Here is a 24,926-nt window from a genome sequence, read left to right as displayed (position 1 = left end):
TAAATTGGCTGTATGCATTTTGATCAGTGTCGTGGTCTAGTTCCCGCCAATATCGATGCCAAAAAGAAAATTTTTGGCGGCAATCCAACTGATGTCAAACTTTCGATTCACCAGACGCGCTTAAAATAATAGTTAAAGCTTATTAACAATACGAATATAGGTGTATTTTAAATCTGTCAACAGTATGTAAACTCGAAAGTGATATAAATTATGTGTTGTAACAAATAAAGTGTAGGTAGGTAATGTGTGTTACAGTTCCTGTGATAAAAAGATCAGTTTTTGATACCGTAGCTGTAGTTGTTCAATTTTGAGTGTTTCAAATGAATATTTGGTTAATGCGTGCTAGGGAAATGTTGCCAATGTCATTCAAAGGCCATAAATTATAACATAAATTTAAGAAAACAAATATAATATTTTGTAAGCTTATTATCTCATTCAGATTTTTTCTATTAGTCGATTTGTAACGAAGTAACTCCCAAAATTGTTCGTCGACAATTTGACGATGCAGAAGATTCAATTCATTATAAAACCACTTAACAACATGTTTTTAAATAGCCTTACCACCGTAAATATTTTTAACAGATTATAGGGATGCAGACTAGGCAGTGCCGTCTTTAGGATCAACGAGGCTATGGGCCAAGGTACTGGCTGGGGCCTATGTAAGGGATGGAAAATCCTTAAATTTTAACTTTATCATTTTTCAGTTTACAATAACGCAATAGGCTAAATCGTAACCCCGTCTCTTAACACCCCACATATGAGAGTTCAAAAAATAAATTTTTTGAATCTTGTTTCTATTTTACCAAGTGTGTGATTTGATATTTTTCTTATTATGTTATAAAATTTGTTGTTGTATATCGAAAATTTTCAGAATTGTGGGGCCCCTGCCTACCTCGGGGCCTCGGGCCAGGGCCCTGCGGGCCCTGCCTTAAAGACGGCACTGAGACTAGGTACATATTCGGTATTATTTTTACTAGCTATATGTAGCGCAATATTCAATTTGAAAACACTATTTCTTATTGTATTATTTTATCATTAGGTACCAAACAGAGCATCTACAAATCATACCGAGTTATCGGTGTCTATAATTTTTCTTGGAGCCAAATAGTGAACTCTCATATTTTATAGTCGGCTTAAAAATGTCCACATTACGAGCTGGTCCCAATATAAAGTTAGCAAAAATTTTCTACAAATATGAAGACCGTCCGAAGAAAACAGAGGAACCAGTAGTTCAGAAAGAAGTAGTTAAAGATGAAGAAACTGAAATCGAGTCTGAACCAGTCCAATCCTATCCTCCATACAATTTCTCGTGGTTTGTTGAAGGCAAGATTGCTGGTATGGGTTGTCCACAGACAGCGGAAAATCTCAATTACTTAGCTGACGTGGGAATTAACCATATTATAACTCTGTCCCCGGAAAGAATACCGCCTTTACTACAATGTGAAAAGAAAATGAAATGGACGGAAATAAGAATCAAGGAGTTCGCAGCGCCGACTTTGAAACAAATTATTAAGTTCATTGAAATATGCAAGAGGGCTGAAATGATGGGGGAGGTTTGTCTTCTCCTAATTATGAATTTACTATAATATATTATGATAAATAGCATTTAGCATATTACTTGCTCTGTGGCATTTGCGTAGACTGTAGATTATATAGTTACCACAGAATTGTCAAATTATTGCTGTTTTTATACCTATATAATTTTGTTGCAATATGATACTAGATGGCGTTAGGTATGCCCTACTTATATTATATATTATTTAATTATTTGCATTTTGTCATATTTTGTATTTTGTAGGTTATAGCGGTACACTGTCGACACGGTCGTGGCCGCACCGGCACCATGCTAGCGTGCTACTTGGTCTTCTTTCAGAACATGGCGCCTGAACGAGCTGTGCTTACGACTAGGTTGAGAAGACCAGGTAATATGTGTTCATGCTTATATTACTGAAGATTATTGTGATATATTATAGATTTGCAATTGCGAATTTTGATTATACATAGATTTGCAATTGCGATTTTCGAAAACTTTACGATTACGCGTGATGACACTCAATGAAATACCTACCTAAAGGAATACTGATACAGCGGTATGTCCGAAGAAAACTGAATGTATAGAATTTATTCGTATGTTATGGACAATGCAGTATTTTTGGATATTTTCTAGTATTCATTCATTATTTATTTCATGCAGCATATTATTAATTAAAATGCGTTGTCACGTTACATACTTAGGTATTCAGTGCTAATACTTAAGTATGTATTTATGTAATCTATCGAAACGAAAATTCACTATAAACCGTTCAATAGTTTTGAAAGAGAAGCACTTTACAATTTAAAATATATCTTAAAATTGCTGATAAATAATTTCAGGTTCATGCGAAACATACGAACAAGAGAAAATAGTCTGCCATTATCACGATTGCCTTCGCGGTACAATAACTAAGCCAGATTATCGTTTGGTAGATGATAAATTATACTTCGATTATACTATGAAGTATACTTATGACCATTCGGACGAAGAAACTGACGATATCGAAGAAGAAATAGATGAAAAAAAGACGTTAAAAGAAAGAGTGGACGAGGCCATTTTAAAAGCAAAACCGAAAACTAACGCAATGGTCATTAATCATAACATTTATTTTTGAATTATTAAAAAATCTACGGTGCATGTGGCATATATGAATATTGTAAAGAATTGTAAAATAGAAATTGTTTATTATGTGTTTGTACTCTTTGTAGATGATATTGTGATAAAATAAAACACCATGAACATTTTTAACGATTTAATTACACAATTCCTTCACCCATCATCATGACGTAAATACAAATACTTTGTTCTTATGAAATGAACTTTTTCATTATATACAGAAGAAAAGAGAACAATTTTTTTGCAAATACATTTTATTCAATATGAATTAACGAAAAGCTGATAATAAAATTTTAAAAAGCCAGGGTGTTTTTATAATATTAAGCTCTAACCATATGAAAGAACTACAGAATCGTTTTCCAGACTTCAAACTTCCATTAATATAAGCCGCTACAGGAACGCAGTTAGTAATAATTAATAACGGCTTTAACCCATTTACAATATTTTTTATAGGTACTGCAAAGGCAATGAGACTATGTATTAAAAACGTAGTAGGTATATTATTTTATTAGTCTGTGGTCTGTGATATTATTATTAGTCTGTGTTAAAAACGTGAAAAGTAACGTAAAAACGTCTGTACTGCCATCTATTATTCGTTTAGCATCGCCAAATCGGAGGAGAATAACTTGTTTATAGTAGTTTCATGAGATGGCGTTGTTTTGAATATAAACTTTTCTGTAAAATTAGTTAAAATCGAGTGAAAATTAAATTAAATAGGTAGGTTCCATTTACAAAAGTATGTAAAAAATTATAAAAAGCAATGAAATTGCAATTAAATCTAATTTTATTTTTTGCTGGTTAAAATGATACACTTAGCGGCATCTATTGGTAGTCGGATGGCATTAATCGTCTTTTGTATGTAATGAACCAGACATGCTAATACACTGGAGATTGCACTATGAACATTAACTTGTAACAAGAAAATATGACGTTGAATGACGCCTGTATGCTTTTTTATCCCTTTCACACCTAACTTGGAAGCTTCTTGTTAAAAAGGCACACGTCCTTGGACAAGTGCCCTTTTGAAATTTAACAGTAGCATTTGTTGGTTCATTACTATTGCCCGGACATGAGCCGTTCTGACACAAAACATATCTCGATGCACAAAACAGTGTAATTCGGCGTTGTCAAGTGATACAATATCCATACTAATATCTGTGCTAATATGTACAATTATAAATGCGAAAGTAACTCTGTCTTTCTGTCTGTTACTCAATCACGCCTTAACTACTGAACCAATTTGCATGAAATTTGGTATAGAGATATTTTGATACCCGAGAAAGGACATAGGATAGGTTTTATCCCGGAAATCCTACGGGAACGGGTTTTTCTTTGAAAACGCGGGCGAAGCCGCGGGCGGAAAGCTAGTAGCTAAATAATTATTCTTCAAAAGAATTATGTAAATTGTTTACTTTCATTTTTAAGAAAACGACATTTTAATTCTCTAGAATAATCCATACTAATAGTATAAATGTGAAAGTAACTCTGTCTGTCTGTCTGTTACTCAATCACGCCTTAACTACTGAACCAATTTGCATGAAATTTGGTATGTAGATATTTTGATACCTGAGAAAGGACATAGGCTACCTTTTATTGCGAAATATGTTCCACGGGCGAAGCCGGGGCGGATCACTAGTTACTATATATTAAATATTTATTTACGTTATTTATAATCCAGGAATTATCAGCATAATATTAGTTATATAGGTAGGTATATAACTTAGCCACTTTACTATGACATTATTACTTTCCTTTATGTAAAACTTAAAAACCACTTGAATAATTATGAAAAATCTTTCATCAGTAGAAACGAAATAACTTTTTAGTTACATACTTTTTTATTTTATGCCTATTCAGCAGATGTAGTGAGTTCAGTGCATTATTATAGTTATGGCAATTTGTGGTTTCCGTTTTGGAAGTTGATATTACTTATAAGAAAAATTTTATAGCGTAGCTGTGCCGCGTGGTTAATCACCTGCAAACGAACCCGTGGGCTAAATAAAGTATTTCTATAGGTCATGTGTTGTTTTGATATCTGTATTACTGTGAAGTTTCATACAAATCCGTCGGGTAGGTTTTTTATGAAAGAATAACAAACATACATCGTTTCATCATATTTAGTAGGATTTTCGAAATCACAAAACCCTTAATATATGTATATCAAATTCGCTGACCGATCTGTCCATTCATGTGTGCAAACGTAATACAATATTGTAATGTAGAAAGTTTGCGTACCATTGTCACACTCCACTAGGCACATTAATATCTTTTGTACTTCTTATAGCAGTAGGGCTGTCAACAAAGTATTGTTATAATTTTTTGAGCATTTTTTATAGTAGCAGTAAAAAAAGGTATAAGAATGAAATGATTTAATTTAAAGTGACTTTTTAAACAATTGGCGTTTTGACTGACTGAACAAAAAGGTTTTAAATAAGATATTAACTTGAATTTTTAAAAATAGTTTATACAACATTTTTATCATCTTAATGATATTCTAAAGGTCATATTTTATGTGATGTAATTTTTTGTGTTAGTTACCTAGTTGGTTAATGGAAATTCAAAAGAAACGAGCACATTAGCCATAACTACAACTGTCCATGAATATTTTACCCTTTAGCAGTATAGTAACTAATAAGCATAAAACGGGTAGGGTGACAACCCTAAATTAAATTTATTTGTACAGTAGAAACTTGGGGATAACATGCATATCCATATTAAATGAAAAGTTACGATTGTCATACATTATTTATCAGTTTCAATTGAAGCACGTAACTTATGTGATATAACTTTGCTTAACTTTATAAAGAACAAAACAAAAATATACCGGCCGAATTGATAACCTCCTCTTTTCTTTTGAAGTCGGTTAAAAATGAGAATTTTTTTAAAAATTATTGATGATTTGGGTATACATAATATGATGAAAAAGAAAAATATTATACAAAAAAACCAAGTAAAATATATTCTAAAATATCTGTCTTTTCTTTCCCTAAATAAAACTTAAAATCAACAATATACAGATATTTTGTTATTTAATATTCGTGTATTTGAAAATGTACAGACAACTTACGATAGTTTTATATGATAACAAAATTTAACGCTTACATTTCACTTCCCGAATCGCGTATTAAATAACGTTTTAAATCAATATCAAGTTATCCTTTCATATCGTATAATTATAAGAACCAATTATTAGAACCAATTTTCAATCAAAATTTGACATAATAGCAATGAGAGTAATACGAGAAGTAGAAAAAGTTGAGCAAATTAATAATTTCATTAACTACGTAAGTACCTATTGAAATGGAAAATTTTGTATGAAATGTCAAAATACACGAAATTATGAAAAACCCTTTTGATATTTATAATGATTTATTTATTTACGACATGCGCCAAACCATACATACATAACACTTATTTATAAACTTATCACAATAATATAAACTTTCGTTGAAAATATAAATCTTCTAAGTCTGGAGTTGTATGTTTTGAGTACCAAGCACCAAGGTTTAACCGTAGACAATTTCAATGTTTTTCATAATTTTGTGAATGAATTGCTACGTTGCCGCTCCGCGCCTATTGCATAGCGTGAGCATAGTTACATCGACGTTATTCCAAATTTATTTGTAAGAAATTATGACATCCTCATTCTTTATTTATTCTTATCATATCAGCTATTCATTGCATAAGGTTTGAATAAGCAAGTTTTTATTTGTACGGCTGTTAGTATTTAGGGATTCAAATGTCTATGAATTTCTCTATCTGCTCTACTGTGGGTACATCGAACTCTTCCACGGGTATTTCTGTCCACTTCAACCTCGGCATGTCATCAACTGGCGGCTTCACTTCTTCAACACAACTTCAAATTCTCCTTATGTCTAGGGAACGCCATTGCCGCCAATTTCTTGGGGATTACCAGGAAAACTTTAACGGTGGGTAATCGTCCACTTCTATTTTGGTAAACGGATTTTCAGGTATAATTACGGTTAAGTCCGTATTCCCATTTCGAATTTCCTTTCTCACGCCCGCCAAATGTCGGTCATCCTGCTCAGTAATATCTTCCATTCTCACCATGTGGAAAAAATATTCGTCCGCCATTTTGCCGCCAAAATTTAATTCACCGTTATTTAATTGAATTTCAGTTCGCTATTACGAATGACTATCATCAACGATATTCTACAATTGACTGACGACACGACCGCAGTGCAAGTAATATAGGTAAGAGACGGCACTCAGTACTTATAGATGTACGGGGCGTGTTTATATTGGCAAGGTAACAAGGAAGCAATAGACCGTATCTAATTATTAGATAATATGCTTTCATTATAAAAAAAAATGATTATCAGTTAAACATTTTTACTTTCATCTAGTTAAGTAAAATAAATTTTTGATTATTTTGATCAAAATTGATACTCGGTGTAGATTAATAAATTAAATTTATTTAAGGTACCTAAATGGACCCGAGAAAAGTCCTATATAAATAATAATATTACTTTTAATTTACGTGTTTTTAAAAATTAAAATAATAATATCTCACGTAAATATTTTCACCATAGAACATTTTTGTCGTAACACTGAACACAATTTATATGAATAAAACATATATCTTCTTTCTTATATATAAAAATGAATCGCAAAATGTGTTGGTAAGCGCATAACTCGAAAACGGCTGAACCGATTTCGATAATTCTTTTTTTATTATATTCCTTGAAGTACGAGGATGGTTCTTATGTAGAGAAAACGTAAACATGTACCACGGGCGAAGCCGGGGCGGACCGCTAGTAATTTATAAGTTTGTGCGATGACTGTGATGCAATGTGTGATTTAGTTAAATATGTGTTAAAGCTGTGTACCTGATGTATTGTTTTTAAAATAATATATTGTTTGATTTATTTCACTAGTTTTATTAAAATCTACCTACTCTAGGTAGATTTAAATAAAAAATATATTATAAATAAAATAAAATAACGTTTGATTTATTGTCGTTTTAAGAAAAGTAATGTTAATATTGCTATATGTACCTCATGCTTTTTCAATACTTCAACATTATAATATTCTAAATATAGATGTAACTATTTGATTGCCCTATTTAAATTGGCTGTATGCATTTTGATCAGTGTCGTTTTGGCGGCAATCCAACTGATGAACTTTCGATTTACCAGACGCGCTTAAATTAGTTCAAGCTTATTAACAACTAGATTTCCGCCCGCGGCTTCTCCCGCGTTTTCAAAGGAAAACCCGCATAGTTCCCGTTCCCGCCCGCGGCTTCTCCCGCGTTTTCAAAGGAAAACCCGCATAGTTCCCGTTCCCGTGGGATATCCGGGATAAAACCTATCCTATGTGTTAATCCAAGTTACCCTCTATATGTGTGCTAAATTTCATTGTAATCGATTCAGAAGTTTTTACGTGAAAGAGTAACAAACATCCATACATCCATACTTACAAACTTTCGCCTTTATAATAGTATTTTATTTTTGAACTATTAAAAAATCTACGGTTTGTGGATGTGGCATCTATGAATATTGTAAAGAATTGTAAAATAGAAATTGTTTATTATGTGTTTGTACTCTTTGTAGATGATATTGTGATTAAATAAAACACCATGAACGTTTTTATCAATTTATTTACACAATTCCATACAATATGTAAATACAATACTTTGTACTTATGAAATGAAAAAGTTTTATACAGAAAATAAACTTTTGCAAATACATTTTATTCAATATGAATTAACGAAATGCTGACAATACAATTTTAAAAAGCCAGGGTGTTTTTATAATTAAGCTCTAACCATAGGAAAGAACTACAGAATCGTTTTCCAGACTACTTCAGTTCAAACTTCCAATAAGTACTTAATAGATTCAACAAAATTCATTTAATGAAAGTTGCCATACAAAAAAAGTAAAAACTAATCTACAATCTTCGTATCTGGCAACCCAGCAAGCCAGGTTGTTCCCAGGGCCTCGGGACAACCGTAATAGACTGCACTAGGTCATTCCTTTTCACTCGCACTTGGATTCTTTGTCCCACAGAATGTGACACTATTTGATGCACTTGTGTGATTTCTGTGAAATTGTTGTGGTTTATTGAACCAAACTGAAGAATTTCGTCATTTTCGCATAGCCCCTGGAATTATTAAAAATGTTATAGTTTGTTTTGACTATAAGTATGTAGTTAATCGAAATTACAATTGAATAATAAAGATTACACTTTTCCCTGTGATTTTACACAAAAATGACTACCTGATATAAAACATTTTTTTTTCCATAGGAAAGCCAAATAAACATATTGTTTCAGAAGACAAGACACATAAATAATTACAAATGTGTACCTACATAAATTTTAATAAGTAAACAAATAATTGTCTGTATAAAGTATCTTATTTTCTGTACTGCCTTAAGGCCCCTTACTGTAAATTAGGCTAGTAAATATACTCACAGCAAGATCAGCTGGAGAACCTTCTTGTACGGGCCCTACAATAGCAAAGCATTGTCCTGCTACTTCACCATTCCCATTCATGGCACTGTGACCATTCATAGACGCATGACCATTTGTATAATTCTGAACAGGATCTGTTCTTCTTGATGTTCCTTGCCCACTTGAGCCTACAAAACTTGAGTGAACCTCTGTAACACCTCTTTCTATTTGTTTCATTATTTCTTTATGGTCGTTCTGCAAGCCTGCAATAATTTAAAAATGAATACATACATGAGCAGGTCACGAGTGGCTGAATTGGTCAGGCATCCGCCCCGGAATGGCGCGAAAGGATGCGGGTTCGAGTCCCGCCTCGTGATCGAATTTTTTCTATTCTTTATAAATTTATATGAATACATATATTTTAAAAAAAGGTGGACTTGCCGCTGGTTATTTTTTTTGTAAAATAGGTTATTTAGAGATTCACAAAAGGTATTCACGAGGCTAAACTTCTACTAAACTATAAAATATTTGTATACAATTTCTCCGAGCAATAATATGCAAATAATAAGAATAGAAACTTCCTGCTTGCCTACTACTAGGTACTATAATATCAATTTGGATTACTTACAGATAATTCTGTGCCTTGCATGTCTAACTTTATATACATCGATATCGTTACGCGGAAAACCATCACAGTCTACCAAGGCATCATGCATTCCCACGTTATTAGTTTCCAAAATAGCAGTTTGATCTCGAATTTCACTTTCTATGCGGTATTTTTCTTGCATCAACTTCATTACTCTATCTCTCGCTGGCCCGTCCATATTATATCCCACCATTTTGAGTTATCTTCTCAATAAATCACAATAAATCAAATATTTTCTGTAAGTTTCTAAAAAAAATCAAAACAATTTTTTTTCAAATGCAGAGTTCAAATGTCACATGAAAATTGAAATGACAAAACAAATTTCATGAATCATCTGACGTATTATTATTGCCAGAGTAAATAACATTTATGTTATAACGAACGAATACCGGTATATCAATAACGAATACCGAATAAATGACAACGCTTAAAATTAGTATGCAAGTTACTATCTAGCAACTCACCCCCGTTTACCGTGAGATAAAAATCATACTAGCTAATAATTTAACTTAAAGACCTTGTAATATTCCAATTTGAAAGACTAGCTCCTGAGATCACATTTATGCCGGGTCCAGACTGGTGAAACGTAACATGCAATGTAACATTCTGCCTTTCATTGCATGTTCGCTGCTGGTGTGGACGCATAGCGCGCTCATAACGCGCATTCACTACGAACCTCCCGTAGTCGTGTTCCTTGCCCCTTTGTGTTCGTCGAAAAACCGACAAATTTCGGATCGCTCCGCGCGCGGCTTGTAATGCTCGTAGCATGCGCGTGTAATGCACAATTCGCGCGCGCAAGACGTCCAAACTATGAGAAATTGTTACAAAGTGTGTTACCTTTCATGATACATTGCAGCAATGTGGACGGTGAATTCTTTCATTGCATGTTACGTTTCACCAGTCTGGACCCGGCATAACCCACAGTTCAACGCAATAAGAATTAATTAATAGATAACAAGTTCTTTTTTCGAAATTAGGTGATGCGACTTCATTCGTTTGCAAAATCAGTATGAGATTTTTATTGTCTTGGATATTCCTCTAACGCTTTTCTATAGTTCATATGTTAATCTGGTTTAATCTACATTTAACTACGTAATTACAAATTATTATCAAAATCTGTTCAGTGAATTTTGCGTGAACAAACATAAATCTATGTCTACTCACCAGAATTTATAGAGAATAGGATAGCGCTGTTCATTAAAGATGTAGGTATAAAGATTTGCGATTTGCAAGCTCCATTTCATCAGTTGGTTTTTTTGCGTCTACAAGTCGCAAATATTATGAACGCATGATAGTATTTTGTTGAATTGCATTTTTTGATTTAACATTGGAATAGGTACATCATTAAAAATATATTTGCAAGCTCAACTACGAGCAGAATGTTTAAGAACCTATATTATTTGTACCAACTACATTCAGCAAATAAAGACAATTTGATTTGAAAGAAAAGTACCCTCACAACACTAACTTTGATTATAATAGTTAAAAGTTAATTCGTCCAGTAGTTTTTGTGTGATTCTTAAATAACTGTTAGGGGGGTCGGGTTGTATAATAAAACACCAAAAATAATTGTTACATTTTATTTTGAAATCAATTATGAGATTTTAAACTGTAGCTCTTCAGAATCATTTACAAAAAATATTGCAAGCTTTAGTAGTATATTTGCTTCGATTTTACATAAATAACAAATATAACAATGATTTAAATAAAATGACCAGATTAATAGTTTTACAATACTTATATTTCTAATAATAATAGATGCTTAATTGTAAAGTCAGAATTATATAATAAAAAAATAACAAGTAAATGTGAGTGTTGGTTAACATTTAAGGAAGGTTACATTTTTTAAAGCGTTCTTTTCATAATATATAAAAGTATTCTTAGATTTATTAAGTAAATGTCTTTTGTGTCGACAAATGTACTTTAGTATTACTTAAAAATAAAAGTCCGCTGTGGAATTTCGTTACAATGAGCATGTTTTTGCTAAATTGTTGAAATACGTAACAACTCTGGCGATAGTTATTAAGTATTTCAACTGTATTTATAAACAGAAAATCTTACAGTAATCACAATAAATATTGTGCAAATATAAATAAATTACATACATAATGTAATAAAAATCCACGTAAATTCACAAACAAATACGCTGTATCCACGAAATAAGAAACATGATTGTGCATTACAAAGAAATTATCTCTATTATCACCTTTCGATTATCAACAACTGCTTTCACACCTCGTAACAACCGACACAGTCTGGCGAAACTGCGCTAGCGTATCAACGGTAGAAAGTCGTTATCGACAATCCCACGAACGAAAAACAAAATGGTCCCTAAAGAAAACATAAAAATTTAATCACACTCGATGTCTCAACTTCGAGACGAATTACGTATTAAATATACACTAACAATTATGGCAACATTGACAATAAATAAGACAAAGGAATATTCACAATAATAAAAGAAAAAAAAGTTGGAAATGATCGAATAGAGAAAGACTATAGAACTTAGTCGAATAGAATTTGCTCGGTAGAAAGAATACAAGGCAACAAGTGCAGACTTTGTGTTTATCACTACATCTATAGTTATCAACTACAAGCCACATTCGCAAAATTCATTTTTCACAAGCTTGGCTCGATTCGCGAATAGGTTAATTTATCGTTAGTAATAAATATAATATCGGCACTGGGGATCGCTTCGACTAACATTATTAGGCTCGTTACATAATTTGTTAGATAAATTTCAGCTATAATAAACGTTACACGTATGCAAATAATAAATTGCGCGCGTATTAGATTGCCGTCAAAGCGATGCGTACGGCGCGATATTTGAATAAAGAACGTCGTTTTTGTTAATTTTTCGTTTATAATCGGAATGGTTCTCGTTTTTCTGTGGTTTTTGACGTCGCGGAGGTGCGTCGGGTGACGGGTGTAGTGGGCGCGCCGCTGTCAGACGCGTCAGACGGTTTGCGAAGCAGACGCGTTGTGGCGGTCTGCTGGCCCGGACGCACCGGCGTCGTGCTGCCCGACGGCGTTCTTTGTCTATGACACAAAATAAGTTAACGCATCTCCCTCAATTCAAGACAAACCATGCAAAAAAGCATTCAAGACACAACCCCATACGGCTACGAAGAAATTTATAGCTATTCTAAATCAAACCAAACATCAAAACTACGAAGTACACAGCGAGATTACCTAAAGTGGCTAGTGTTAGTGTTGTGCTCCTTAGGTACCGGTATTCGACTTCTGCTAGGCGTATGTCCATCGGTCGATGCAAACGACCCACTCCTATGTAGATGATGTTAGCGAGCACAGAGACAGACAGATTAGAAAACAGATAACAAGAAGAATATTGTTTTATTAGTGCACATGATTTCATTTCTATCTATGTGGAAGTTAAATTTTTAATTTGAATAGGTAATTATTATAAATATTAATCTGTGAAAACTTTGAGATCATAATAATTTTTAAACAGTGATAACAGAAGGTGTTGTATTTATAGCGTACAAAAAAGGTGCATGTGCAATAATAAAACCAGAAAAAATATACAATAAGGCTGTGATTTATGAAAGCTAGATACAACAGAGTGCTGATATTAAGATGATACACATTTTCATCATTGTTGTCAAAATCAAAATGCTTTGTATTAATTCATTTTTATGAAAGCCAAAAACAGTGCTAGGTTAGTTCTTCAAGCTTAATATTAGTGTTAAATTATGCACCAAGCAAAATATCGTATCGACAAATACAAGCTATAATGAATATATGGGAATATGTTGTGAAGGGTTGTGATACTTATGTGATATTTTGAATAAATGAAACAATTTTTATTATCTATATGTAATGTAGATTCAAATATCTAACGAGTGATACTGATAACTGATGGGCGATGATATCATGTGAAATAAAAAATGATCATCAACACATTCGGGCCAAAAACAAAGCTAACACTAGAAGCCTGTACCCTTTAACGTCGCGTTGGGTTGGTTTTGATGCGTCCCCGCTTGATTCACTTATGTTACTTTCGTACTCATTGTCGCTCGTCATTCCCGATATACTGAACAGGGAGGAATCGTCTTCTGGACTTCTTTGGTCAGACTTAGGATCTTGGGAAGTGGGACTGGGATCTTGTGATGTTTCTCTGGAGTGTGACTTGATAGATTTCAGTCTTCTTTCAACGGACGGCGACCTTTGAGATCGATTGCCGACGTAAATCGGGATTTTAGTCGAACCTTGGGTTTGGAATGCAGGGTGATTATGAGATAAGGATTTAGGATGTTCAGACGCCATTGAAGATGGCTGGGAATGTGTCGAGCTGTTTTATCCGTGTTAAGTATCGATGCATGTGGAAAGGAAAAGATAAAAAATACATATTACTATTTTTCTTTTAATATTTACTTATGAATAAATAGGTTAATATATTTATACCACACTAGCTTTTAATGTTAATAGACTTGATCTAGCTGACATGCACCTGACACACGTTCAGTCCACTTTTTGCCCCATTTTTTAAGCAATACCACCACCATATGTATGAAATTCAATAACAATACAAAGACAAGAAAAACTTTGGCGAAATAATTTCCAAGATGTGCATTTTCCTTGCTGCTACGTAAAAAAATCACCCCAGCAACCAATTCTCGTGCTCCTCGTGTGCATATCCAAACAAATTACTGGTATAATCGCAATAAGAAATATAAATACGTTTCATAAAATGTCTTCAGACCAGAAACAAAATATGTTTATAGAGTTTTTAGGTTACAATTTTTTCTTTAACGTTAGTTTCTCTGCTAATATAATATTCAGATTCAGATTGCGATCATATTGAAAACAACGCGCCACCTCAATCAATCAAAAACAGTTCTAGCATTGTCAATCATTCAGTGTACCTCACTAACGCGGGCACCGGTGACAGTGTCGGTATACTGGAAGTGCGGTACATCGCTCCGCTATGATACCTGCCCATACCCGTTCAAACCAATTGTAATTACCACATTTAGAGGAATAAAAATATTTTTACAAAGTAGAAAATTAGACACAAAAACCATAGAAACTCTATTGACTTGTTATTTTCGGTTTAGTTATTATCCTGACCATATTATACACAATGTTAAGATATAAATGTATAGAGTACAAGAGTGTCTCTATGGTTCTGTATTAAAACCTAGAGCCCGTCGGGACTTGTTCAAAAATTCGTCCAACACGCAGAGGTCATCAAATATATCATTAATATCATTAGAATTTTGTAAATTTAACGCACCTTCCGCTAGCTGGTGTTAAGAATCCTGTCGGAGTTCGTGGTCGAGATCCACCGTTAGGTGTCGTGACTCCCAACTTGCTGGCCGTAGCGGCGGCGCGGGCGAGTGATGCCCGAGTGTTGGTCACCTTGCGCATTGGTATGCGAGATGGCGTTAATACATCATCTACAGAAAGACAATCCGTATAAATATAAAAATAGTAATATCAGAGTGAACATACTGATCAGTTTCTGTTTGAAATGGGGATAATAATGTGTCAGTTGATGTACCTGTACTATCCAACGACAAATTAGATCCATGTCTTGATGGTGGTTTCGATCCGGTTCTGGAACCTGGCCTAGAACCTGGTCTTGAACCTCCTGGAGTCAATGTTGACCTAAGAAAATAAATTTAATGAAACAATTATTTATATTTTTACGATTATATTATTATAATCCTTCTAAAAACGTAATGTTGAGTTTTTATTTGTATCAATAGTGTTTCCATTTTTTACCTTGGTACGCTGGGTTTTCTATATCTCTGTCCCAATCCACTAGCGGCTTCGTTGTCACTGAGAGAGTCAGGTGTTCCCGCACTCAACGAGGACCTGGAAGCTCTTCCGGCGACGCCACCAGCTGACATAGGCACTGAGCGAGCAGTTCGCTCTCTTACCTATGCAATTTAATTATAACAATGAAAATCTGTACATAAAAACCAAAAATGTGATGATATAAAGTACAATGTAGCTGTATGAATGATGAAAGTAATAATAATGTATTAGTGTATGATAAAACTCCATGATCTTGTAAACACATCAAGGCAAATACGTGACTTGTGCATGCCGAGCTAAGATGAATTGAAGATCGATTACAATTAAGTCTCCAGAGGCTAATACACAGAAAATTACAAGTAACTAATAAATACAAACAAATCACTGCTGCAGTTAAGTTAAGGTTGATAAAGTGCAAAAACCGCCAAACTATCACACAGCCTTATCATTACCCAGTGATATCCTGGAGACGGTTGATATCCATGATGGTGGGTATAGTGGTGGGCGCCCGGTGTCGTCGAACCTTGAGATCTTGAGTGGCCGTATATGAAAGCTTGCTTAGTGCCGTGCGTAGAGCCCACATGCAGCGGATACGAACATGGGAGCTCTTCCCTCTGTCTTAAAGCCTCAAATATTGGCCTCAACTGCTCCATAAACTCTTCAGCTAAACGCATCAATTGAAAATCGGAAGTCTTTCATTAAGATGAACGAAAACATTTGAGAACAAATACATTCTTTCATAGTGCCAATCTTTTGCCGAATCGCGAATGTACAGACGGAGTTACGATTAGTCCACACACTAGTCGACGGACACGCGTTTATTTGTGTAATACGGGTGTGAAAGGATCTAGAGGGAAGGACAAACAGAATACATTACCATAACATCCAAATGCGTTGACGTGCCACCTCTCCAATCCAAGTGGTTTCAATGAAAGAAACTAACAACACCAAAAACTACACGAGCTGGTGATTCAATGCTTAGCAGAGCACACTAATGCAATACGACAACGCTACGAGCTCATCACATGCTGTTCTCACGACGCAATTGACTCTTGCAAATGGATACGTCTATCCATGTACAAGATTCAACGGAAAAGCAAAAATAAAAAGAAAATCCCAAACCGATTGCTCCCTCTATATCTACTGTGTGTAATATGTAGTACAAGTGCGAAACTATAACTAAACATAACCTGTAGAAAGAAAATATCATATTTATAGTATTATAATAAAAATCGATTGAACTCTAAATTACTTACCTTTGTTATTGGTCCAGTGGACGGAGGCGTATTTGTGTTTGAGCGAGGCGTACGCGGTCTGAACGCAGCCATGCTTTGAGACACTCCGTCAGCCAGAATGAATTGCTCCCGTAGTTCGATGTTTGTGCGTCCCTTGGCTGCATGCGGGCGGCGTCCAGTGCAGGATGTTAAAAGGGTAGGAGTGGACAGGGTGAAAATAAAACCGTTCGGTAAAAGGGTAGGTTAAACAAAAAAACACCAAAATGTGTCAAAAAAGGAGACGTGCATTGGAAGTGAGGGGGAAAAACAACAAACAAAATCAGAACATGTCAAACAAAGACAAACGCAATAATAAAAAAAAAAAATAATAAACATAAAATCAATTCATAATCATGTTTGTAAAAAAGTGCAATTAGGAATAGGAACAGTAAAGTACAATTAGTATTCTCACACCAAATCATATCCATTCATTGTAAATCAACAGCAAGATGTTCGAGTTAACTTTCACCGTACTATAGAATAAACCGGCAAAAAATTAGGAATTACATTTTTATAGTTTCCATAAGAATTAAAAAAAAATTAATCATTAGTTTTTCTATGTAATGTTGCAACATGCTAATCCTGCAGTTGATTTACATTTAATATATTAGTATCTACCAATTTTAATGGCAAATTATATTCAAAACATGCATAATTACAGAATATACGAAGCAAAACTTTTAAATTAATAATTGTTTGATTTTAAAATCCAAATGAAATACCATCTGTATTTATACATAATAAGAAATAATCTATTTATAATAAATTGAATTCTAGCAATACCATTAAAAATTTAAATAATGAAAAATATTTGCTAGCAAAAATATAATACACGTCCATTGCAAACATAATATTTAAAGCAACACCAACGAATACGACTCGCCTAAGAACCTTGTTTCATATAAAAGTGAATTAAAGAAATATCTTATTAAATTCAAAACAATTAATAAAATTTGTAATATTACTACAACAAGGCTCTCGAAGCAAGCCTTATTTCTTACCGAGCGGGCAGCAAGCTTCATGCTGTTCCGGCTTACTCGGATCAGGCAGCGGTAGCACTAATGATACTATTCACGGTTTGGTTTTAGGAGGAATAACGCAATAAAATAATATAAAAAATAACAGGAATTTCGGGAGTGGAATGGGCAAAGCAAATACAAATTAGTAAATTAGTAGCAACATCAAATACGAAAAAATTACGATAACTTAGCCGAATATTTTCTAAATCTAGCTTGGTTTTAGGAATGTTTCATATGTGTGAGTAATGTAATGCAGTGTTTGCAAAAAAATATGAATAATAATGTGTGTGATAATAGATTATTTTTAAAACATTTAATAATATTAATTTATTATAACGATATTCAACATGAATCGTTATCGGTATCGTTATTAACGTTTTCGGTTCGGTTTGATACTGGCAACAATGCAATTGCGCATGTCACTTGAAAAGCATCGCTTCGGCGGTCGCGTTGTTCAGTTTGCGTCGGCCGTCGGGCTCGAAAATATTTTATAAAAACATTTTAATTAATGTCTCAAAGTTATCAAGATCTACGTGCAGTCTTATAAATGTGAAAGCAAAAATGACTGGAACAGTGCTTGAAAATCTAAGCGGTCGCAAATTGGCAGTGCTCATATCGTTTTTATTGCTTTGTCAAGTGGTATGTTTTTTGATAGGTGGTTTGGTCGCGCCCATGCCGGCAAACGCGCAAACAATCCTAGGAACTGTTTGTAGAGACACGACAAAGGAGAAAAATGACACGACAAAGTGGTTTTACAACCGCGGCAAGGGTTTATGCGAGTCCGTTAACCTCGCCGATTTACACCACGACCTGTCCGAATCGGACATTGTTTTCGCTTTTCAAATGCCGGTTCCTCGTGAAGGAAAGAATTTTGACTACTCGAGATGGCAGCAAAACTTGATTGGAGTGCTTCAAATGGATATAAAATACCATTCACAGATGGAAATTAAACCGCATAGTACAGTGACGATCGATGCCCGTCTCGCGTATCGAAATAAAGGCGATCCAGACGATGCATGGAAATTATACACGCACTCCGTCGAAAAAAGGAATCTAGACTGCGATATTGAAATGAAGAGTGAGGAATATTTGTATAATTGCACAGCAATGCCTTTGTTTGAACTCGGTTCACTATATCACGACTATTATTTATTAAATATTAGACTTCCAGTTGATACAAAGGACATGAATGCACACATTGGACACATACAAGACATGTGGGTCACTGTGATAAATCAAAATGGAGGATTCACCAAAGTTTGGTTGTCTTTGAAAACAGTATTCTTTCCGTGCATCATAGGTATATTGGCTTGGTTCTGGAGAAGGATCCATTTGTTGCAACGGAAGCCTGTATTGTTGGAAGAAATGTTATTCGCTCTGGGAATAGCTATGTGTATACTAGACATGCCAATTGAGTACTTAACACTTCATTTTGATCTACCATTTATGTTACTATTGAGTGATGTCAGACAGGGCTTCTTCTACGCTAGTTTATTTTCTTTCTGGCTTGTTTTTGCCGGGGAACACATGATGATTCAAGAAGCGAAAACTAAGAACACTTTAAGAAAATATTGGCGTCATTTGAGCGCCGTTCTCTTGGGATGTGTGTCACTATTTGTATTTGATATGTGCGAGCGGGGTATACAGCTACGGAACCCATTTTACTCAATCTGGGTCACAGAACTGGGAACAAATCTTGCTCTTTCATTTATAATTCTAGCAGGCATCTCAACTGGAATATATTTCATGTTTTTGAGCTTTATGATATGGCAAGTGTTTATAAATATATCTCATAAGCGAGAATCTCTACCGGCCATGTGTTCCGTGCGTCGCTTGCACTATGAAGGGATAATATATCGCTTTAAATTCTTAATGTTGGCGACGATGATATGCGCCGCTATGACGGTAATTGGATTTATTCTCGGACAAGTTGCCGAGGGGCAATGGAAGTGGGACGAGAACATTGAATTAGAGTATACATCTGCATTTTTTACTGGAGTGTATGGAATGTGGAATATTTATATATTCGCCCTGTTGGTACTGTACGCGCCTAGCCACAAACATTGGCCCGAGAGCGACACTACATCAGACACACAGAACTTGAGCGAGGAAATAGAATTTAACCGCATTCCGAGCGAGCGCAGTGAGATTTCCTCGCTAACGTCGTTTATCGCCAAGCCTACCGTAGACTAAACTTGTACTTAAGAATCTCATTGTACCTATAGCTTTGTAGTTAAAAATCAGTATTACGCGAGCAACTCAAATATTTAACGTTACAACTCCTTATATAGGAGTACTATCTAAGTGAACATAACCTTGTTAGATATAGATATAGTTGTAAGCTATCTTTTACTTTATTAGCTCAGGTAAATCTGAGTCACTCGACATTCTTGAATCAGGTATATGGCCTTGATCTTTCTAAAGCTTGTATGAATTCCTAAATTTGTTTGCCATTAATTTTTCTGTGATATTTTCCATGATTTTTTTATAACGCATTTACATTATGTATTTAATTCGTATTGCCAGTATCGTTAATGATATTTGACTGTAGTGTATTTTTTTGTATGTGATTGAATAAATATTTTGAAAATGTATTGAGACTTTTCTTTTGGAATTTTCGTAATGTTGCTTTATTTAAAATTAATTAATTATTTAGCGTAGGTTAGTTTTGGATAATTTTTAATCAATTAATTGTACTTATAGAGCTTAATTGCCCGTCAAACCTGTTAATGGACGTTTCAATATTGTTATGGGGGTTAACACAAACATTTTCGCGTTAGGATTGACACTTTGAATTCTTATACCATATTAAACTCACCAATTGACTTTCAATGCTGCTAATAACTAAATTATGCATACATTAGAAAGTCAATAATATATAACATATTATTTCGAGATAAATCAGAAAACAAATCGAATTTAAATACTACCAAATAATTGTATTTTTTAATTTCTTTCTATATATATTTCTTTGGTATATAATTCAATAACATTTAGAAAACATTTAACATATAAATTCAACTTGTTTTCAAGTTTCTTATGCTAAATTATACTAGGATAATAGGTGCCATGTTTTTAAAATGTTAAAAATTGATTAATGATTAACTTTATCCCATTTTAATGTAAATTCCAGATGAGTATTAGTAAAAAAATATGAAAAAGAGACTTGATTAAAAACATGACTCCATGATTTTGCATTCGACATCTTTAAAAAAAAAATAAAAACTTAAATTAATAATTCAATACAGAATTTCCTTTCTTTGAAGTTTGTTTTACACTATACTCTCGTTAGGTAAGTTATTTCCGTGGCTGTGAATGCAGAACCATCTCGAATTATCCACGATTACGTCATTTACCTGCGTTCACTAGAATATCCAGTCCACCTACACTATGTACCTAACTCGGAATAAATATACCGTAATGTTAAGACTAAAGTATGCATGAATTCTCTTCATTAGAAGCTTTTAAAAAGCTTTTAAACATATTCTTTTTGTGAACGCAAGTAAATTACGTTAGATTCAGACAGTTTTTTTTAGTTTGTAATAATAATATTAAGGTAACTAGGTATTTCGTGAATTTTACTTTGTCTGAATCTAACATCGGACATTTTTAAATTAGGTGATATTTGCTTACTAGATGTGAAAAAAATGTTTAGGTCTCATTTTTTCCATGAGTTTCTTAAAAGTAAAATATGTATTTAAATAATAATAATAGGAATTGAATATAGACCATATTTAAAAATAGTCGAGCGTCATCTACTTGTATCTAGTAAGCAAATATTCAATTAATAATTTCCGAGGCTGTGTCATAATGTCTGAGTAAATTTACCTACTGCGTAATTTAGAATGGATTATTTTAACCATAGAGTGCCATAGAGTGTATATTTTACTATCCAAAATCCAAATCAATGAAATGTAGAGGGCAGATGAATGAATTTAATAATAAAATTTGAGAATTTTCAATAATATTATTATCGATGAATTATCCTTGCATAATTAATTAACTTTAGTGATTTATCAAAGATTCTACGCACATTACTTCATAAATCGATCTCTACGAAAAAAAAGGTAAACAACAACAAAAAACAATCGACATTTGACATTTCATTCAAATTTGACATATACAATGTCAATCTTTTATTCGTCACTTTTTTTCTTTTTTTTTACCCCTGACACATGACACAGGCTCGGCCACAGAGTAGACAGCGCACAGAGTGTACATGTTTTTTTTATTACATACCTCTGCACGGGTCGTTCTTGACGAGGAACTCATCTAACGCGACCCAGCCGCCGCCGACGCGCACCATCACCGTGGAGCGGAGGATGCGCACGAGACGGAGCTTTTGCGAGTCGCCGAACTGTTGCGGGTAGTTTTTGGACGTTAATTTAGGAAGAAGCGGTTCATTTTTGTGGATATTGCTTTTTTTTTGCATTTTTCGGTAAGTTGTTTGAAATATAACTCATGATGAAATGAACTAAACAAATACTTTGTTTTGTATCTTTTAAACATTTTCTATGCGGGGTAACCCTAAGATCCCCTAACAGGGTAAGATCCTAAGAAATAGTGTTATTAACAAAACCTACCGGCGTTTATCTACATTTTTTGTCTATGACCCAAAGAATAGCTATAAAATGAACTTCTATTATTTTTCATTACATATTACCACAGACTAATAATAATGTACTACGGATATTACCAATAAATATATGTCAACACTCACCCTATACTTCCCTTCCCCAACCTGGAAGACCCTGAACTTCTGTCGGCAGGTACAGAGCATTACAAGTCGCTTGACTTCATCATGTATCTTGTCAGCGTCCGTGGGGGGTCCGCGTCGTTCAACCTGTGGGGAAAATAAACAAATTAAGTAACAAAATTTGAAGATTTTTTTTGTCTTTGATCTATAATAATGAGCTATTCAAAAAGTTTATTATACATGTTAAATTAATCAGATTATTTAATTTCTAAGAGCATACATACTATTTTTATATTGGGACACAACTTCATTTAAATTGAATAATACGAAAATTACATTTAATTGGATCGTTGTTACTTTTAACAATATAATTGGTTAATGATTGCCATAAATCTAACAGATTTCATTCTACCAATTTGTTTATTAAACTTTTTAATACTTTTAATACTTCCTCGAACATATACAATTACTATCGATATTAAAAATATTCGTGTTTTTTATTGCAATTTTTTGTACTTCTCTTTTCTAAATAAAAAATTATCATTTCCAAAAAAAAAAATCCTTTTTTTAATAAAAAATATCTCACCCAATCAGGTCGCAACGCTGCAATGAATTCCTCCCAGTCGATGAGTCCAGAGCCGTTTCTGTCGAACAGATCCGCCACGGCGCCCATCTCTAGACGCGACGTGTCGAATTCTGACACAAAATAAGGTTTATTTAGTCCTTATATCGTATAAAAAAATTACTTTTAACTTGTTAATCAATCTAATTATTTTACACGAATTCAAAACATTTACTTATTCTTCTAGACGTCTTTTAGAAGCACTTTTGAACCGTGTTGATCACAGAACAGAAATTAGTCAAAATCTGTTGGGAAAGCAGTTTTTAAGAAAAGCTGACAAGAAAATGTACTGTCTTTTCAAATTTGACAAATTTTATACAATTTAATAAAAAGTTAGTTTCTCTATTCTTCTCGTTATTAGTGGTAAACCACCACAAATCCATACATTGCTTTTCAACACCACACTACTCATTCCAAACCCCACAAACTTCCATACAAAACGGTCAATGTAACACAAACTCACTCGTATTGATAATGCCATCGATGAACTCGTTCCTCGCAATGAAGCCGTTGTTGTCCTTGTCCATCTTGCGGAACAGATCCGTGAGACGGGACTTCTTGTGGTTCATGAACTTGAGGAACTGTGTGGGAAAATGGCAGTGTCAAAAAATGTATTACCTAACGTAGTAACTGATGAATTTTCGGTAAAGACATGAGATTTTGAAAGTAAACGTAGGTTCTTTTCACTGTTAATTTGCAGGCTTATCTTTTATATTTATCCTGCAATCATTCCCATAGGTATCCCCTTATTAAGTTAGAGTTTCCCACTGAAATTAACTTGCCGACATTGAGGTACAATTAACAACTGGACTTAGAGTCACGCTCAAAAAATGTCCGAAATAAAACTCTGCTCACTGTATTAGGCAGAGTTTAATACGAATGCAAAGCTTTTGAACGTGTCCTAGCTTAATTTGCTTTCCTTACCCGCTTGCGCCAGTCGTCCCAGCTGAAGTTGGACACACGTCTCAACTCGCGCAAGTGCGCCAGCCGCTCGTGCAAGCGGCGCTGGCGCTCCCACGCGAGTAACCAGACGTGTCTCCATCTGTCCCATAGCTGTTTCACGCGGGTTGATCTGAATTCCGGTTCGGCACCCGCACTGTTATGTTTTGGGATATTAGTTTGTTATAGAAGGAATCGAAAGTCAAATAATTTTTGATAAGAACTGCACCAGGGTATATTTTATTGGAAAATACTTTTTTTAAGACTATTAAGTATATATCAATATTTTTTTGTTAAATTACACATATTTTTGAATAATCTTGTTATCGGCAAAAGTAAGTCAAGGCAGTGTTATTGCCAAAATAATTGAATAAGGTAATTTGGACAGTAAAATAGGCTTGTCATAATAAGTTAGAATGGATAGTATTAAAATAGATTTTGGACCATAATTGAAATCAACAGTAGGTTTATATTTACAGTTTTTTGGTAGAAAAAATAACAACTATCTATTAAATATGTTACATAATCAAACATAAATCTATCAAAAGAAGCAACAAACTACAAGGTCTTGAAAGGTGAAAGCTTAATTCACCCTTACACACAATTTTACAGCATAAAAAAAAACAAACATAATTTATCAAAAGCAAACAAAAACATGCATTCATCCCATTCAAAAACTCTTAGAAGCAGGGACATAATTAAATTAACTCTACTTCACACAAGATTGCATTAAAATGAAGCACCCTTCGTCTTTTGTACGACCACTTTACCCCTCTCGGAATGTCAATGAATGCCGTCGAGTATTATAATGAATAGAAAGATTGTGTACCCATAGATAAAATGAACATGTAAACACAATGTAGATGGATAAAGCCCAGCTAT

The 24,926-nt window shown here is 33.9% G+C and overlaps 4 protein-coding genes and 1 pseudogene across 18 annotated transcripts in view; 2 read left to right on the top strand and 3 right to left on the bottom strand.

Annotated features, from left to right (window-relative positions):
• The first annotated feature begins 29 nt into the window (after positions 1-29).
• On the top strand, positions 30-2,652 carry LOC149477186 (dual specificity protein phosphatase 23-like). 3 transcript variants are annotated; one of them, XM_089710679.1, is made up of 4 exons: positions 30-231; positions 1,040-1,553; positions 1,799-1,922; positions 2,374-2,652. In XM_089710679.1, exons 2-4 carry the CDS (start codon positions 1,140-1,142, stop codon positions 2,646-2,648), a joined length of 813 nt encoding a protein of 270 aa, XP_089566805.1. In that variant the 5' UTR covers positions 30-231; positions 1,040-1,139; the 3' UTR covers positions 2,649-2,652. The 3 variants fall into 3 exon arrangements, with proteins under 3 accessions (XP_089566805.1, XP_089566803.1, XP_089566804.1); XM_089710677.1 differs by having other exon boundaries at positions 30-235; XM_089710678.1 differs by having other exon boundaries at positions 30-239.
• Positions 2,653-6,000: 3,348 nt separating this feature from the next.
• Positions 6,001-6,893, bottom strand: LOC149477185 (uncharacterized; annotated as a pseudogene).
• Positions 6,894-8,252: 1,359 nt separating this feature from the next.
• Positions 8,253-9,955, bottom strand: LOC149477184 (26S proteasome non-ATPase regulatory subunit 9). The gene is made up of 3 exons (XM_089710525.1): positions 9,693-9,955; positions 9,086-9,327; positions 8,253-8,773 (listed from the first exon to the last, which is right to left on the bottom strand). The coding sequence occupies exons 1-3, from the start codon at positions 9,901-9,903 to the stop codon at positions 8,561-8,563; spliced, it is 666 nt and encodes a 221-aa protein (XP_089566651.1). The 5' UTR covers positions 9,904-9,955; the 3' UTR covers positions 8,253-8,560.
• A 1,321-nt stretch (positions 9,956-11,276) lies between these two features.
• Positions 11,277-24,926, bottom strand: part of shot (dystonin-like protein short stop) — a 300,260-nt gene continuing 286,610 nt past the window's right edge. For 8 of the 13 annotated variants that reach the window (XM_089710553.1, XM_089710550.1, XM_089710548.1 and 5 more), the window contains 12 exons: positions 24,030-24,201; positions 23,569-23,686; positions 23,070-23,179; positions 22,508-22,630; positions 22,027-22,144; positions 15,947-16,158; positions 15,459-15,616; positions 15,235-15,341; positions 14,968-15,130; positions 14,597-14,665; positions 12,903-12,995; positions 11,277-12,749 (listed from right to left, as the gene is read on the bottom strand). In XM_089710553.1, coding sequence (XP_089566679.1) covers positions 12,572-12,749; positions 12,903-12,995; positions 14,597-14,665; positions 14,968-15,130; positions 15,235-15,341; positions 15,459-15,616; positions 15,947-16,158; positions 22,027-22,144; positions 22,508-22,630; positions 23,070-23,179; positions 23,569-23,686; positions 24,030-24,201 — 1,621 coding nt within the window. In that variant the 3' untranslated portion in view covers positions 11,277-12,571. Of the gene's footprint in view, positions 12,750-12,902; positions 12,996-13,671; positions 14,023-14,596; positions 14,666-14,967; positions 15,131-15,234; positions 15,342-15,458; positions 15,617-15,946; positions 16,159-16,750; positions 16,888-22,026; positions 22,145-22,507; positions 22,631-23,069; positions 23,180-23,568; positions 23,687-24,029; positions 24,202-24,926 lie in introns of all 13 variants that reach the window. The other 5 variants (XM_089710555.1, XM_089710546.1, XM_089710547.1 and 2 more) reach the window with 5 other exon arrangements.
• wls (Wnt ligand secretion mediator) lies at positions 18,213-20,381 on the top strand. Its single transcript, XM_089710587.1, has one exon. It carries the CDS (start codon positions 18,349-18,351, stop codon positions 19,978-19,980), a length of 1,632 nt encoding a protein of 543 aa, XP_089566713.1. The 5' UTR covers positions 18,213-18,348; the 3' UTR covers positions 19,981-20,381.

Source organism: Colias philodice, chromosome 25, assembly GCF_061535455.1.
Source record: "Colias philodice isolate Cphi_HAF_F1 chromosome 25, ilColPhil1 Martin Lab GWU primary, whole genome shotgun sequence".
Classification (NCBI taxonomy): domain Eukaryota; kingdom Metazoa; phylum Arthropoda; class Insecta; order Lepidoptera; family Pieridae; genus Colias; species Colias philodice.
This window is presented reverse-complemented; position numbering and strand designations above follow the sequence as displayed.

Excerpts from the sequence above, each read along its gene's own strand:
- LOC149477186 (XM_089710679.1), top strand. The coding sequence starts at position 1,140 with ATGTCCACATTACGAGCTGGTCCCAATATAAAGTTAGCAAAAATTTTC. Across the intron at positions 1,554-1,798 it reads GGGCTGAAATGATGGGGGAG|GTTATAGCGGTACACTGTCG; the intron begins GTTTGTCTTCTC and ends TGTATTTTGTAG. Across the intron at positions 1,923-2,373 it reads GACTAGGTTGAGAAGACCAG|GTTCATGCGAAACATACGAA; the intron begins GTAATATGTGTT and ends AAATAATTTCAG.
- LOC149477184 (XM_089710525.1), bottom strand. The coding sequence starts at position 9,903 with ATGGTGGGATATAATATGGACGGGCCAGCGAGAGATAGAGTAATGAAG. Across the intron at positions 9,328-9,692 it reads TGCAAGGCACAGAATTATCT|GCTTGCAGAACGACCATAAA; the intron begins GTAAGTAATCCA and ends AAATTATTGCAG. Across the intron at positions 8,774-9,085 it reads GTTCTCCAGCTGATCTTGCT|GGGCTATGCGAAAATGACGA; the intron begins GTGAGTATATTT and ends TAATAATTCCAG.
- wls (XM_089710587.1), top strand. The coding sequence starts at position 18,349 with ATGACTGGAACAGTGCTTGAAAATCTAAGCGGTCGCAAATTGGCAGTG.